The sequence below is a fragment of the Numenius arquata genome, chromosome 12, assembly GCF_964106895.1.
Source record: "Numenius arquata chromosome 12, bNumArq3.hap1.1, whole genome shotgun sequence".
Lineage (NCBI taxonomy): Eukaryota > Metazoa > Chordata > Aves > Charadriiformes > Scolopacidae > Numenius > Numenius arquata.
The window spans coordinates 8,769,339-8,783,909 of NC_133587.1; the positions used below are offsets into that span (position 1 = coordinate 8,769,339).

The 14,571-nt window shown below is 43.3% G+C and overlaps 1 protein-coding gene across 1 annotated transcript in view; it reads left to right on the forward strand.

Annotated features, from left to right (window-relative positions):
- RIPOR3 (RIPOR family member 3) overlaps positions 1–14,571 on the forward strand; it is a 31,554-nt gene extending 16,983 nt beyond the window's left edge. The window contains exons 12-22 of the mRNA XM_074157381.1: positions 3,861–3,990; positions 5,001–5,585; positions 6,625–6,764; positions 7,594–7,726; positions 8,482–8,590; positions 9,813–9,974; positions 10,139–10,297; positions 11,757–11,959; positions 12,231–12,314; positions 13,267–13,357; positions 14,471–14,571. Of these exons, the coding sequence (XP_074013482.1) occupies positions 3,861–3,990; positions 5,001–5,585; positions 6,625–6,764; positions 7,594–7,726; positions 8,482–8,590; positions 9,813–9,974; positions 10,139–10,297; positions 11,757–11,959; positions 12,231–12,314; positions 13,267–13,357; positions 14,471–14,571 (1,897 nt within the window). The remainder of the gene's footprint in view (positions 1–3,860; positions 3,991–5,000; positions 5,586–6,624; positions 6,765–7,593; positions 7,727–8,481; positions 8,591–9,812; positions 9,975–10,138; positions 10,298–11,756; positions 11,960–12,230; positions 12,315–13,266; positions 13,358–14,470) is intronic.

Genomic DNA, 14,571 nt, shown 5'->3' on the forward strand with positions numbered 1-14,571 from the left:
CTGCTGTGTTTAAGTTTTGTGAAATGCATTGGTATCCTACCAAGTGGATTCTCCGGAGCACTTCTGCACAGAACTGGCAGGTTCCTCCTCTCTGACAGCCTGTTTGCTGAAGTTGTTTACAGAAAAGAGAAGTTGTGTGGTGACAACTCAGGGTGTTTCTATTTTCAAAGATAGAGCACTCAAAATAACAGCTGCTTTTTTCTTTGATTTAAGAATAACTAAACAAATGCAGCTGATTTACCCAAACTTCCCTGAGAGGCGAGCTTTCAGTCTAGATCTGCTTTGTAAGAAATCCAAATGCAGATCTCTCTTCCACTTCTAAATGTATATTTTCCTTAAATAGGCCGCTAGTCTTCTGGGCTCTAACAAAAGTTCCTTCAACTCCTTTACAGATTATGCCATGAGGAGTGTGAATAAGCTTGGGCCTGTTGCAGAACAGCTTTGTTGGCCAGTTTGGCAGAAGACTTTGGGTTTTTTTGCCAACCTAAACAGCAGTCTGAATTCTGTCTTGCATGAAGGACAAAGAGAAAGCCTGTATTCTCCCCTCAGAACTTCAGTTAGCACCCCGTACTGGGATCTAAGGGTGCCAGCCAGCCAGAACCACTCTTGTAATTCTGCCCTCTTTGAGCGTGTGTTGGCCTGGCTCACAAGGTTTCGTGGGGTAGGAGAAAAAGAAAAGCTTAAGGGAGAATAAAAAAGGAAAGTCTGTCTTTTTTGATATGTATATACTGACAGTCTTGCTCTTATGGATGAAAACTTACGTGAATAAGTAGTTACTCAGGCAGGTATCTGTAGGCAGCATTCCATCGATGCATCTCTATGTGATGGAAGTGATAGTTCACAGCTTCGTCTTGTGATAAGCTGTACTAACCTTGAAACTGGTGCTTTTTATGCTTTAATGGGTAGGAGAAACCTAAGAACAATCACACTTAAAATTGCGTGGGCATTTTCACCTGTATTCAGTAGGGAGAAAAAAAAGAAATCTCATGATTAACAGTGAGTCCGATCCAGTTGATCAGAATTGTGTTGTGGGTGTTTTTTTGTTTGTTTTGTGTTTTAATGGAAGTAGGATTCAAACAGGTCTATCCACCAAGAGCCCTTCTGGTCTGATGGTAATTAATACCTGGAGCAACTGGGCAGAAGGGCACAGTCTTGGCAGTGGGAGAAAAGAATGCGGATCCTCTGAGGCTGAAGGCTGAGTTCAGCTCTTATATGTTCTGCCTGATTACTTACGTTCCTCTGAGAACATAAACTGGGAAGTGTCTTCCTTACACACCCAACAGAAAAACACAGCAGGGTGAGGAAAATGGTGGAAATCCTAAGTATTTCATCCCTCCATGGGTTTGGTCATTATGACAAAATCATACCGCACTGGGAATCCATGCTGAATGCTGGCAAGGCTGAGGCACCTCTGGATGTACGTGGATGTAAAGCTTCTGATATTGTAGGGGACTCAATCTAGGACACATGAGCTCTGATAAACTGTAAACCCTCCAATGTCAGGCTGGGCATGTGTGTTTTGGACCTGGGCGCTGAAGTCCTGCAATGGTGCTAAGGCAACCTAAAGGAGAGTTGTGTGCTGCATTTATGTTGGCCTTACTAATGATGGCATTGTAGTGTCATGCATTTAACACCGATGTCGCAATTAGTTACAACCCAAGACTAACGTCTTTGGCAATATAGAGTGGGAACAACAAAGGTGATCAGAGAAGTGGGGCCACTTCCATTTTACTAAAAGAATTTTTCAGCCTTGAAACGGTGTTGATGGATAACACTGTGCAGCATATAGATGTTGGCTGCGGAGAATGTGGAAAGGAAATGATTAGCCATCATTTCTCCCCGTAAAGCCACAGAGACCTCTCCAAGTCAAAGTATTTGTTCCACTTTGTTGAAGTTAAATAATGAAATTTCTGTGTACTTTTGACCTACACAGAGATGTTTGTGTCAATGATTTCAGGAAGTGACTAGACAAACTAAGGAAAAGTGTGTGACAATTAAAAGCCATAGTCTGCTTGCGAAGTCTGGTGTGTGACAGATCTAAGGTATGGATTGCCTCAAATTTGAGTATGTGTCTGGGGAAAACCTACTATATTTGACTTATTTCCTGTGCTTTTCCCTTGAATATCCCCTACTGGCTTCTGTCAGTGTCAAGGTGCTGGGAGAAATGGATTCATAGATCTGTCCCAGTATGATGTTTCGTTTGCTGTACAAATGTGGAACAAAATAATGGGTTATGCCCAAAGAGTTACAGTCAAGAGATAATAGATGCTTTAGAGCAGACTTCGTTCTTTCCTTCATCCTTGCCTTGCTTTCTTAACTCGTTATATTGCAGTCATAGGCAACTTGTGCTTTTCTGGAGGGCAGCTGAATAACTGTTTTGCTGGAATGTTTCAGTAACTGTCAAAGAGGCAAAACAGATTTAGCTTGTTATTCCTGTCCCTTTCCTCCAAAGTGTCATTTTGCATTACTGTGTTAAAAGCTAAAGATGAAAAATCTAAGGAATAGATCTGTGTGACTCTTCTTAAAGAAATGTCATGGATGGGAGTAATTTGCTTCCAGCAGTAAACATAGCAGGCTTTGGCTAAAAGGCTCTTACTGTCAGAAACCTGATTTATTTTTTGCAGAGTGAGACAATGCAGATGGTTGTTAATGTGACTGCATGTAACTGGCCTGTTTGATGAACCCCAGCTGGGTGACACCGGTTAATTTAGCCAATTAACCTGTATTAAGCAAGCTCACAGAGTGTTACCTCTGTGCTGAGGAAGACAGTGGTGTGCTGTGCTGCAGGATGCTGGTGAGAATGGTCCCGGTGCAACAGGAGAAGCCAGGGAGAACTGGAGCTCTGCTTTTCAACTTTTGCTAGGGAGCAGAAGTTCAATTCCCTGTAATGGATTAGTCCTCATTATTGTTTGGATCTTTTCAGACTTCTAGTGGTTCTCTATTGCACAGCTAAATGCAGCTGACTTTATCCTACTGTTTGATCATTATATGTGTATCTATGAGATTAGATTTGTTATAAACATTTCACTTTTTTTCAAAATGGCAGAGCTTAAGTGGAAAAAGAAACTTTCCTTTGGTGCCACAAGGCATATCAGCAGGGAACAAAAGTTACATGCAGAAAAACCAAACTTGCTTTCCTTAACTTTAAATATATTTTCCCTCTTCTGGTTAGCCGGGTTGCATTTTGAGAAACAGTTTGTCCAAGTTTCCTTAGACTGCTTTGCAAAGGAGTTGGGAAATTAGTGGCTGTGATGTATTCTATGATTCTGTGTAGTAGGTAATCGTGAAGTTTTTAGAGCGATGCTTGTCAAACTCTTTTGGACCACAGCCAGTATCCTCTGGGGCTGTAACTGGGCTCATCCATGACTATATGAACCACATAACTTGCCATATACCACTGCACAAGCTTCCTCTGCCAGCCAAAGGAGTTGTTTGTTAATATTTGAAGGATAATGAAGCTTTTTCAGTGGCTTTTCCAGGTGCTGTGTGCTCTGCAGGAGGGCAATTAATGACAGTTTTCCTTTATAACATGTGTGTTATTTCCTTCCGATCTGGTATGGTGTATGTCTGCACAGGCACTGGTGCTGGCAAGTATGGTATAGGCTACGGAAAGATTGTGACACAGGTTTCTGTCTAAAGACTGTTGAGAATTCAGTGTAAAATACACAACCTTTACGCCTACTTCTTTCTCTGCTGGTGCAGTCAAAGGCATTGGTCAGAGAGGCAGTCTCTCTGTCCTTTTATTCCCTATGTTGGTTATTAAATGTCACAGTTCAGATCTGAACAGCTGTTCCTGCTGCCAAACACTTCTGTGCTTTCTGGTCTTACTGACACTTAGGCCTTTGTGTCTTCTGCCGCAGCCCCTTCGACACAGAGAACCTGTTTTTGTCCCCTGGAACCACTGCCAAGTTTTCTGTGGGCAGCAGGAAGAGCTCTCTATACAACTGGACCCCACCAAATACTCCCAGCTTCAGAGAGAAATACTACCTGGTGAGTATGCTGAGGAGAGCAAAACGCAAAGTGCAGACCTAGGACTTGATTTTTGGGTTAGATTAGGCTATTGAAGAGCACACTCAGAAATGGGAAAACACAGCACTCTAAGGCTGTTGCAGTTTATTATGAGGCTTTGTTATTTTTTTTTTTCTTTTAACCCCTATTCTTTTGAGTTCCAGTTTAGATTTTGTAAAAGAAAAGGGGAAGAAAAAACCTAAACCCTGCCAAATGCTCCACTTGGCAGGCGGAATGATAGGGATGTGGGCATCTGCTCTAATAGTCTATGGTGGGAATCAAATGAGGAACCAGTCTGTCTCAGTAGCAGTGGAGCAGAATGGCATCTTAGAGGTGCTCTGTGAAACAAACCTTCCTCTTCCTCAACCCCACTTCTTGCCAAGTGTAGCCCAGGGGAATAGAAAAGCCTGTTGTCCTTCTCATTCATTGAAGAAGGTTTTGGTTTAGTGATTGTTTGTATAATCCCGTTAATTCTGCCATACAGCTCAAATACTGATAACATCGCATATTTGTTCCCCTAACATCAAGTCTAAGTCAGGTTTGGCATTGTCTCACCAAAGCAGCAGAATGTGCAGCCTTCTTCAGAAAGGTTTATTGCTTGTACAGGGTATATCGGACTCTTAAAAATGAACATTTCCTCTAACCGCTACGTTCACATCCTGTCCTGAGCTGATGTGACACAAAAGCTGCTTCGCAAGGTTCTTTTGTCCAGAAACAATTTTTTAGCTGTCTTGGTAACTTTTCTCTGAAAGATGTAAAGCAGAGTTGCTGCTGCTCCACTCAGCTCATCCAGTAGGCTCTTCGTACTTTGTTTCAATAGTTCTTTTGTCCGGTCCATGCTGGCCTGGCTCCCTTGTGCAGAAGAGCCCCGTGGTTTTGATCAGTTTGGGTGCGTAGGTTTCCAAGAACAGGAAACCATAGTTCTCTATCTCAGGCAGTATCTCATGCTTTTCAGTTGTCTGTGTGCTCGCTTACGAATCTGTTTGCTGCAGTCTGTTTTGCAGCAAAGGCAGAACCAAGGGGATGTCACGGACGAAGCTCAGCCTCCCAGCATATTGAGCTACTTGGCTGCCTGTGATTTCGATGTACATGGGAGGAGCAAGCCCCACACTCCTGCAGAGACAAGCGAGGTGGACTCCTTCAGCTCTGAGGATCAGAAAGGGACGGAATCCAGAAATACAACTCCAGGTCTAGACCACAGGACGTTGCCATTGGTGATTATTCAAGAGACTTGTGCAGAAGAGCAACAGCATCCTCTTCCAAATCGCACAACTCTAGATATCCTGAAGAAGACTCCATGTGCAGATGGTTTGCCAAATAATCCACCTAGTTTTCTGAATCGTCACAAAGGTAGTAGAGATCTTTTCAGCCAGACCAGAAATCGCTGTCTGACAGAGCAAGAAGACATTAGCCAGAAAAGCTTGAATGCTGCAAATGACCTGAAACTAGATGGACATACAAAGTCAATTGATAAGACTGTCCAAGAAGTGTTAAATTTGCTGAAATCACATGATGTGGGGCAAGCCCAACTGGAGAAATTGGAATACCAGGTTTCATCTCTGAGGGATAAATTAAAGGTATGGTAGTGTTTTACTCTTGGTAGATGGTGTAGCTTCCACTGTTACTCCTGAAACTGTAGATGTTCCATGATCTTGTGGTGGATTTGACTTCATGATGTATTGATGGCATGTTCCCAAAAAGTAAGTTTGGCCACCAGAGGTCAGGCACTACTCAGAAAAGGCAGCCTTGAGAACTAGCGACACAGGAGTACTGTGTTGCACAGCACCTCCCAGAGACAGCCTTCAAATGCTGTGTGCAGATCAAGAATCTGGAAAAAGAAACTAAGAAACTGCATGCAGTCAGGACGGAAACTAGTCTGGGCTAAGCAGAATCCGAACTGAATGTCAGAGCCTCTGCATTTTGGTTTGTTTCTAATTTTTCTGATGTTTTTCAGATTTAGTATACCTTGTGATGACTGTGTCAGTTCACCAAACCTAATGTTTCTCCAGGATCACCTAGTTTTTGTAGGCAGCTCAGTCTGTCTGACAAGTCATATGATGCTGAAAAAAAATCTTTTTTTATAAGAGGCATCCTGGAGAAAAGCCTTCTGCGAGCAGTGGGTTATATTGCAAATTTGGTAGCGTTGTAGTAGATGGGGCCAGAGTGCAGTATCTTGGGTGATAAGATACTGTAAGACTTGATCTAAGGGCTGGAATAATAAATGATGTTAACAAAACTGAACTGTCTTCCTATTCTGGTGCAATCACTTTAGAAATATAAATTGCTACTTCTGTATCTGAAACAGGGAATAAGTGAAAATTGCAGTAATGGCAGAAGATGCAGAGAAAATCAGCTCTCATACTAACCTTAACAGGCATGGAAATCCAAAAAGGAATACAGACAGATTAAAATATTGAAGAATGTTTTGAATTTAGTTAGCAACATTATTGTGGGATCAGTGTTGTCCCAAGAACTAACTTTCCTGATGTGTTAAGAATGAAATCAGAGAAGTAAATTGATTTGTTATTAAGAGTGATATGAAAAACAACAAAGAACTAATACAAAACTGCTTGATAACTGCAAATAACAATATTTTTCCTTCCATTCCCCCAACAGCTAAAGGCACCTCATCACAAACATTCATCTATGGAAAGTTTAATGGTGGAGACAGTGCTGGAAAGTTTTGACTTTTTAAACGCTGACTGTAGCGCTGATGAGCTTTCGTTGTTTGGAAGCATAAGAACAGCCAGCATCAGGTACGGATCTGCAGCACTTCATTGCAGGGGACAAGGGACAGGGGTGAGGAGGGCTGATCCCACCAACACTGGCAAAGTAACGATTGTCCGGAACTGCCATCAGTACGAACGTCCTGGGTAGAAACCACTGGTTTTGAATACTCTGCGATTCATAATTCCTACCTGATTGAAATGGCAGGAAACTTGAAGTGAACTTATGGAACTCACTGCAGGACGAGACCTGCAGGACACGGTGGAAGGCCTAACGCGTGGGACTGTAAGAAACAGGCTTATCCTTACCAGGACAGTGCTGAAGCGTTCTGCACTAGTGAGGGAGAGCTGCGAGTAACTTGCAGAGTTCTTCTACTTGTTCTTTCTTTTGAATACAGTTTTATAATTTGCAAGTTGTGTAGCACTGAAATTTTTGTTCCAGAGCTGCGAGCCTGATCCTGGGAGACTTACTACACTCCCAGACTCCTCAAGTTGGGAGAACACCAAGGGATTTGTTGTATGTGCTGCTGCTTTTGCAGTTCACCCACTGCAAATGAGCCAGCAGCTCAATTCACATTATCTGGAAGCATCTTTTACTAGTTCTGATTCTCCAAAGCAGGATTTTGTGGCATCAGCTGATCTGGTATTACTGTCCTGGAATGAGTTTTAGAAATAAAGTCCTCATGTTTTTAAGAAGTGTTATAAATGCAATTAAAAATGCTGTTATCTGTTAAATAACCTGGTTTGTACTTCTGCAACTTGCGTGAAGGCTGCTGTTGAGACTGCACATCTTCGTGTTTACTTAGTGATGAGTTTTATCTTTCTTTTGCCTTTTTTTTTTTTCCCCTATTCTCAATAGCACGTACAATGACAACACGCTTCAGTCCCTCAGCTGTGACACGAGAACAGAGACAAGAGATGTAACTACTGGTGATGACAACTTAGACACACTTTTGATAACTCATCTGAAGCTCTGCAAAGGTCTTCTGCAGGTCAGGAATAGCCTATGGGTTTCAGGGCCACTCCTTGAGTCTTATTACAGACAAAAGGGAATGGGTAGCTGGGTCTTTCATACAAGCAGAAAGACTCAGAATAGAAAGTGAGTCCAAAAAAACGCAGCGTGTACATGTGTATGCAGAGAACTTGTCATACAAAACTCTGCTGCTTTTTTTCAGCCTCTGGGTTTTGCTGGTAATACCTTTGTGCCCGAAGCTGGCTGCTACTGCAGTAGGACAGATTTGGGTTGAATTGTGTATTGGTAACAGGTGATCAGTTTTTTTTTTAATGAATGAAAAGCTGCTACTACTGGAGAGAAACTGCAGAGACTGCTCGTGTGTAGGTCAAGAAAAAAAACTCTCATCTCCCCTTGAGACCTCATTCCTCAATTAATTTCGGTTATAGTGCTCAGGTACATTATCGTCCTCGAGTGTTGCCTCTGACGAGGACGGGCAGCCGAGGACAGCGTCACTGCTAGTGTTGATCTGCTGCAGAGCTGTCAATGGGCAGAGGCAGAGAAGAATGTCAAATGCCTGACAGCCTGCTCCACCATAATGTGGTTTACTCTTCCTGTTCTGCTGAGCAGCTCTGCACTCGCAAGTGACCTGTCCATGTCGTGACTGGAAAAGAGGCCTTTTGAGAGCAGCTGTTGTTTTCTCACAAATTTTAGAAGTTTGATTCTAAAAAACAAATCCTCATTCATCTTGAGCTTGATACTGCCAGCTACTAAGTTAAGCATGTTGCATTTCAGAAACTGAGGTCGCCAAATGTAGCCCAGGTTGTCCAAGAGAGCATTTTGGAAGAAGTATCAGAGCAGACACGAGTCCTGGGGGACGTCTTGGATATGTCTGTTGAAGAAAGTGAGTAACTGCATTATTCCAAGGCATGCCAGAGATGTGAGAGGTACAGGTAACTCTGAGCTTCCCCAGACATATCGGGGTTTCATTCCAAATTCCTTAACAAATATTCACATAATTAAAACAGCTTTTATAGCTAGATTCTTAGAAAAAAACCAAAAACAAGGCTTGTTGTTTGGTTGGGTTTCTTTCCCCTGGAAGGAAGGAAAAGATTTGAAGAAGTTTGGCTCAAAGAAATAGTAGCTGAGCCGGTGTGTCTTGGAAACAGAGATGATATAGATGATGGAGTTTGCAGTTACAGAACAGCAGAATAGCCTCAATAAAATCCTCTTTTATATCTATGCTTTTACTTGCTGAGAAAACAGCCCAGCTTCTCTACATCTTTGCAAGAAAAGTTTGGTGTGCGATTTTTTTCCTATCTCAGGCCTTCCCCCTGCTAAACTCTTCCATTGACTGTTGGATGTGACAAAGCGATAAAGGCTCAATGGGAGACTTTGAAGGCTTTTGTTCCCATCTCGGTAAATACAGTGGCAAGAATGCAAATTTTAGTTGGAAGCATTTGCTGACAGATTTTATCCTGAAGGATGTGAGAATAAACTGTTCCCTGGAGCCGGGCGCTGAGGGGCCTTTGGCACAACGTGATGAGGAATGTGTAGGAGTCTTAAATGCAGAAGACAGTTCAACATCTCTATAGGCAAGGTTGAGAAATGACAGGGTTTAAATGATGGCGAGAAACTGCAGGGTATTGCTTCAAGTGCTCTTCTGAAGTGCTTGCTGAAAGAAAGCCTCAGCCAGTGCCCTGAGGTTCAGAGTTCTCCACTCGTGGAGGTACGTAAGACAGGTTCTCTAAAATGCTTGGAAATAGCACATCTCCTGCTGGTAGAAATGGAAACAGTTAAACTCACCAAAGTCCTTCCGAAACTTGACTTGGATGCTGGGATGAAATGAATACTGAGTGGCAGGAGAGCTGCTAGGCGTCTCATTCAGGTCTCATAATGACAGTTTAGGAGCTCAACCCAAGCTTGGTGAAATCAACGCTTGCAGATGTTAAAATACTGGCAGCAAATCTGCAGCTTTGAACAAAGCCATCTCTATAACGCAAATACCCGTTATGCTGACACATCTCTAGATATGCCATCTGCTGCCTAATTTCTCATGTAAAATCCAAAATCCCTTAGAGCTCACTAACTTTCTAAAATGTCTTTTTATTTAACTTTTTTTTTAGTTATTCAGAAGACTAAAAAGAAGAAGCACTATCTGAAAATCTGGAGTGATCTCGCAGAGCCTGGCAGCATCTTGTTTGCCTCAGCAGAAAGATTCTGTCATGCACTGAAATACACACTGACGCTCAAAGTGAAGGAGAAATACCCTGGTCAATTAGAAGCAGGTACCAATCTGTTCCTTGAACACAAGGTCACACCGGTTTCATTTTATTGCAGTTGTCCTTGTGCATTTTAAAAATAAACTAAAGCTCCTATTTTCTTGTTCTAAGGAGCTTACATCTGACCACCCTTTACTTTTCTCCTTTGTTCTTTTCTGTGTTACTTTCAGTATTGCAGAGGCTGCAAGAGCAGATTGTGACCTGTGACGGGTTGCTCCCCTCTCCCTACCTCCAGACAGAACCGGTTACTTTATTCCAATTTTATAGCTACCTGGAGAAACACCACATCACCAGCCTGGAGAAACACTTGGGAAAACTCGCGAAAGAAGGTAAAGGCAGCACTTGGCTGCTTCGCTTGAGCACGAGTCCAGTAGCTGGCGGCTGCTCTCGGGGTTACTGCTGAAGACATACTTTCAGAGCAGGAAACAGCCCAAGCCTTGCATTGCCAGTTTGTTGCCATTTTAATTCCCCTTACCACTATGCAAGTTTAATTGGAACAGGAAAGACGTGCTTGACTCCCATATCTAACCGGGTAGAAACAAAGCAGAGGTGTGAAGGATGGGTTTATCGTAAGTGCCCTGAAAAGCGGGGTCTGTGAAGTCTGTTGAAGTTGGCAGCGATCTGCAGCTGGATTCAAGGACTGAGTGTCTGTAGCTTCGTGTGACTATTGCAGCTGTAATCAGACACAGATAATAGCAATAAAATTTCAGAGGTTACTAACGTGCATCTTCTAGCACGAGGTAGCCAGTGTCTCGCTGAAGCCTAGTCCAACATGTGAAAGTACTTTAAAACTTTGTCTGTCTCAGGAATTATTTTTAAAGCTGTCCTGATATTGGCTGCATCTTTAGTCTTATTTTGATGCAAAAACCTCATCTGGTGGGGGACTAAGAACTTGTGCATTGCTAGTCAGTGGAAAAGACCTGGAATAAGTTTTTTAAAAACTTAAATTTCCTTAGGTCTACAAAGCAGTTCTTTGTAGGACCAGAGGAAATGGTCTGAAGTTGCGGCAGGGGAGGATTAGATTAGATATTAGGAAGAATTACTTTACTGAGAGGGTGGTCACGGTCAGGCACTGGAACAGCCTGCCCAGGGAGGTGATGGAGTCGCCATCCCTGGAGGTATTTAAGAAACGTGTAGACGTGGCACTTCAGGGCATGCTCTAGTGCCTGAAATTGTTGGGTTGGGTTCTTCTTTTTGTGTGTGTATGGTTGGACTCGATGATCTCAAAGGTCCCTTCCAACCGTGAAGATTCTGTGATTCTGTGAATATTCTTCCAACTGAAACTGTCAATCCAATGCCTGGTTTCTTTTTTTTTTTCTTTTTGCTTTTGTTTAATATAGAGGGGTTTCTTTTTGACCAGTCCCGTTAGATCCTTCAGAGATGTTTCAGAGTATTTTGTTTGATCATGTTTTCCTTATTTGAGGACTACTCTGCTTGTCCTACTGTCCAAAGGTGCAGTTCTTTTGCACTGTATGTCGTACCCCAGGCACCCAGGTCCTGAAAGGAGCAGGGCCTCGCTGCACCCTGTGGGCTAACATTGTGAAATAATCTTCTCTGCTCCGCTTGTTGGACTGTCTTGGCATAGGAGGAAATGAAACAATGACAGGGGAAGAAGACAGGGTGATCAAAGGGGCAGTCGTCCCAATTTGCTTCCTGCCGTGCTCGGCTGGCTCGTTAGCCAGGGGAATAACTACTTGTGGCTGCAAAAGATGGAACTCAGAGGAGTTTGTCTTCTCTTGATGAGGTCTTCCTTTGTCAGTCGGTGAAGTTGAGTCCTTTCACTTGCAGTGATGCTGATCGAGGAGCTGCAATGCCCTGGGCGGCTGAAGACTCTTAAAAAACTGAAAGGAAAGAGACTGAACAAACTCCAACCTCTGCCGCAGACTCTGCGGCTACTTGGGATTCTACAGCTGGACGACAACCACCGCGTCAGCAAAGCTGCCACCTCCTGCCTCTCCCGCGCGGTGGCAAACAAGAACTTCAGGGAAAAGGTAAAGCCACTGTTCTTACCACCTTTTCTAAATAGATGCTGAAATACACAGGACTTGTTTTATCCTAGAATAGCACTATTGTCCTCTCTGCACTTCAATAATCTATTAACTAGAACCTAAAGCACCGTGAGGGTTCAAGTGATTTGTTGATATCCTTTATTCAGTCTCAGACATGTGAAACAGTGCTTATGGTCGTCTGAATTTGAGCGCTTGATTATGCTTAAGTTTATAAAGCCTTTCTTCTATTTTTCTGTTCTCTTTTTTCATTTAGGCTCTCCTTTTTTACACGGATGTTTTAACTGACTGTGATGCAAGACTTCAGCAAGCTGCGTGTTTGGCCCTTAAAAACCTCAGAGTAAGTATTTACAGCTCTCTGCTCACTGTGCCTGTCTGGCCAAAATTGCTGGATACAAAAGTGTGTCGAAGGTGGGGTTTTTTAAGCTGGTAGGGTTACTTTTTCAGCTTCCTTCTATTTGGAATTAATGACTTCTTTGGCTGCCAAAATTCCAAACTGTTACTGCTATTACAGGAGAGGCAGCAGGCAGAGGGAGCTGCAGCCCCTTGCGGCGGCTGGGTTTGAGCTGACAGGGACAGTGCAGCGGCAGAAAGGATGTTTCTTAACTTCTGCGATATTGTCAGTGGTGAAGGACAATGGACGCTCCCTGACTGGGGACATCCAGCATGTAGAAAAAATGACCCACAGTCAGCTATACATGGAGTCAGCTTTAGCTGTAAAAATTTGAAATTAAATCGGTTCTTTATTTTTTTAACAGCAGCTGATTCTACTCAGAAAATAAAAGCAATGTTTGCATTGCCGTTACAAGAAACTGTCAGGAGAGATTTAAAGCTTTCCAAGAGCTACGAGTCTGTGAGAAGTGAGTTTGCACACAAGGGATTACTGCGAGAGCAGTTTCTGCAAACACGTAGTTGCGAGACGGGCCGACAGATCAGAGTCTGGTTCCCAAACTCAGATTTGCAAAGCAACTGCTGGCCTTGCCCAACTTGCATTAACCCTTTCAGTGAAGGTCCTGATTGTTCGATGCTTATTTAATGGTACTGCAGCCCAGAAATGTAGCCTTGAACCTTTGCACTTTTCTATGCCCCGAAAAAGGAGAGAAAATAGAGATCCTGCTCAGAAAAATTAACTGCAAGCTGGTATGGTGGGGGAGGAAAGAAAGGTGACGGCAGAACTCAGATGCGAGACGGGAGTTAGTGTGTATGTGTTCACCTTGTAAAAATGTTCATCACAAATGGGTGCTGAAAAGCTACCGATGCAAATGTATTTTTTCTTTTCTTTTCTCAAACAGGGAGTGGAGAGCATTGAGCAGGTTGCCCACCTGTGCCAGTCCGAGACAGAGGAGGTCAGAAACGCAGCCAGGGAAACGACGCTATCCTTTGGTAAGGCTTTTCGTACGGCTTTAAAATAGAGATTCTGGAAAAGGAATGGGGAATAGTGCGGAACCGGAACAGGCCTGAAGTTCAGCCTGAACACGGCTAGGACAATGGGAGCGTTTCACGAACAGCTCTTTCACACCATGAAGATACCACATACAGTACCGCAGCTTTGTACCGCGTACAGTAACCAAAGGCTCCCAGTAAATTTGTAGAACCAGACCAAGGAGATCACTGTAGCATAAAGTGCTTTCAGAACCGCTAAAGTTTTTTTAAAAGGTGGCAGATAAGTGCTGACAGTGCTGCTGGACACGTCTTAATAGTGGTACCGGCATCAGCAACTTTCTCCTAGATTTTGTAAAGAGGGCACTTGAACCAGGCAGGTGACAATAAAGCCTCTTCTGGCTCTGAGATGGAGACCTTTTCTACAGCAGAACAACAGACTCTTTGGGCCCCGTAATCTCTTCTAGCCACCTACAAACTGACTGGTTACTTCTAATCTTGATGTTCCTATTCTTGTTCAAATGGTTCCACACTGAATACTGGAAGGGTAAAGAGTACAAACTAACTGGTTTTATGCTGGTTCATTACCTGTCGCTTCACCTGAATTCAGCAGATCTATGGTGGAGTTGAGCTGCTAATGAAATGTCAGCGTTCCCAGTTTGCCACTGTCCAGACACTCGTAGTTTTACTGGAAATTGTCTGGGCTAAACGCCTTCCATGCCCAGCTGCTTGTTGAGGACTCCAGTTCATCTGGGAGGCAGGGATTTCCCTGCTCTGTTCTTCCTAAAACCACTTCAATTCATGCTTAGTTCTGGGGATCTCCAAACTTGCTTCACAGAAACACTCGGATTCACGTGTGTCACAAAACACGTTTTCCAACGGTGATGTTCCAAATGGTTACTTGTGTGGAAATGTTTACAGGCGGCCTGATTTTTCCATGGGGGCTTCTGGCAGTTTTTGGAAAACTAGTCCCTTGGAGCCGGGTTTGTCACTACTGAGAGTTCTTGTTAGTTCTGAACAAGGTCACGAGAGAAGTATTTCTGGAGTGTGGCTTTGCTCGGGGTGTTTCTAACTGCCTTTTCCTCAGCACGGGATGTGTTTTGTGTTTCTCCGCAGGTGAGAAGGGCCGGCAAGCCTTCGAGAAAATGGACCGGATTTGCTGTGAATTGAGAGAAACTGTACAACAGGAGGCCGAAATTGAAATCACAGTATTTTAG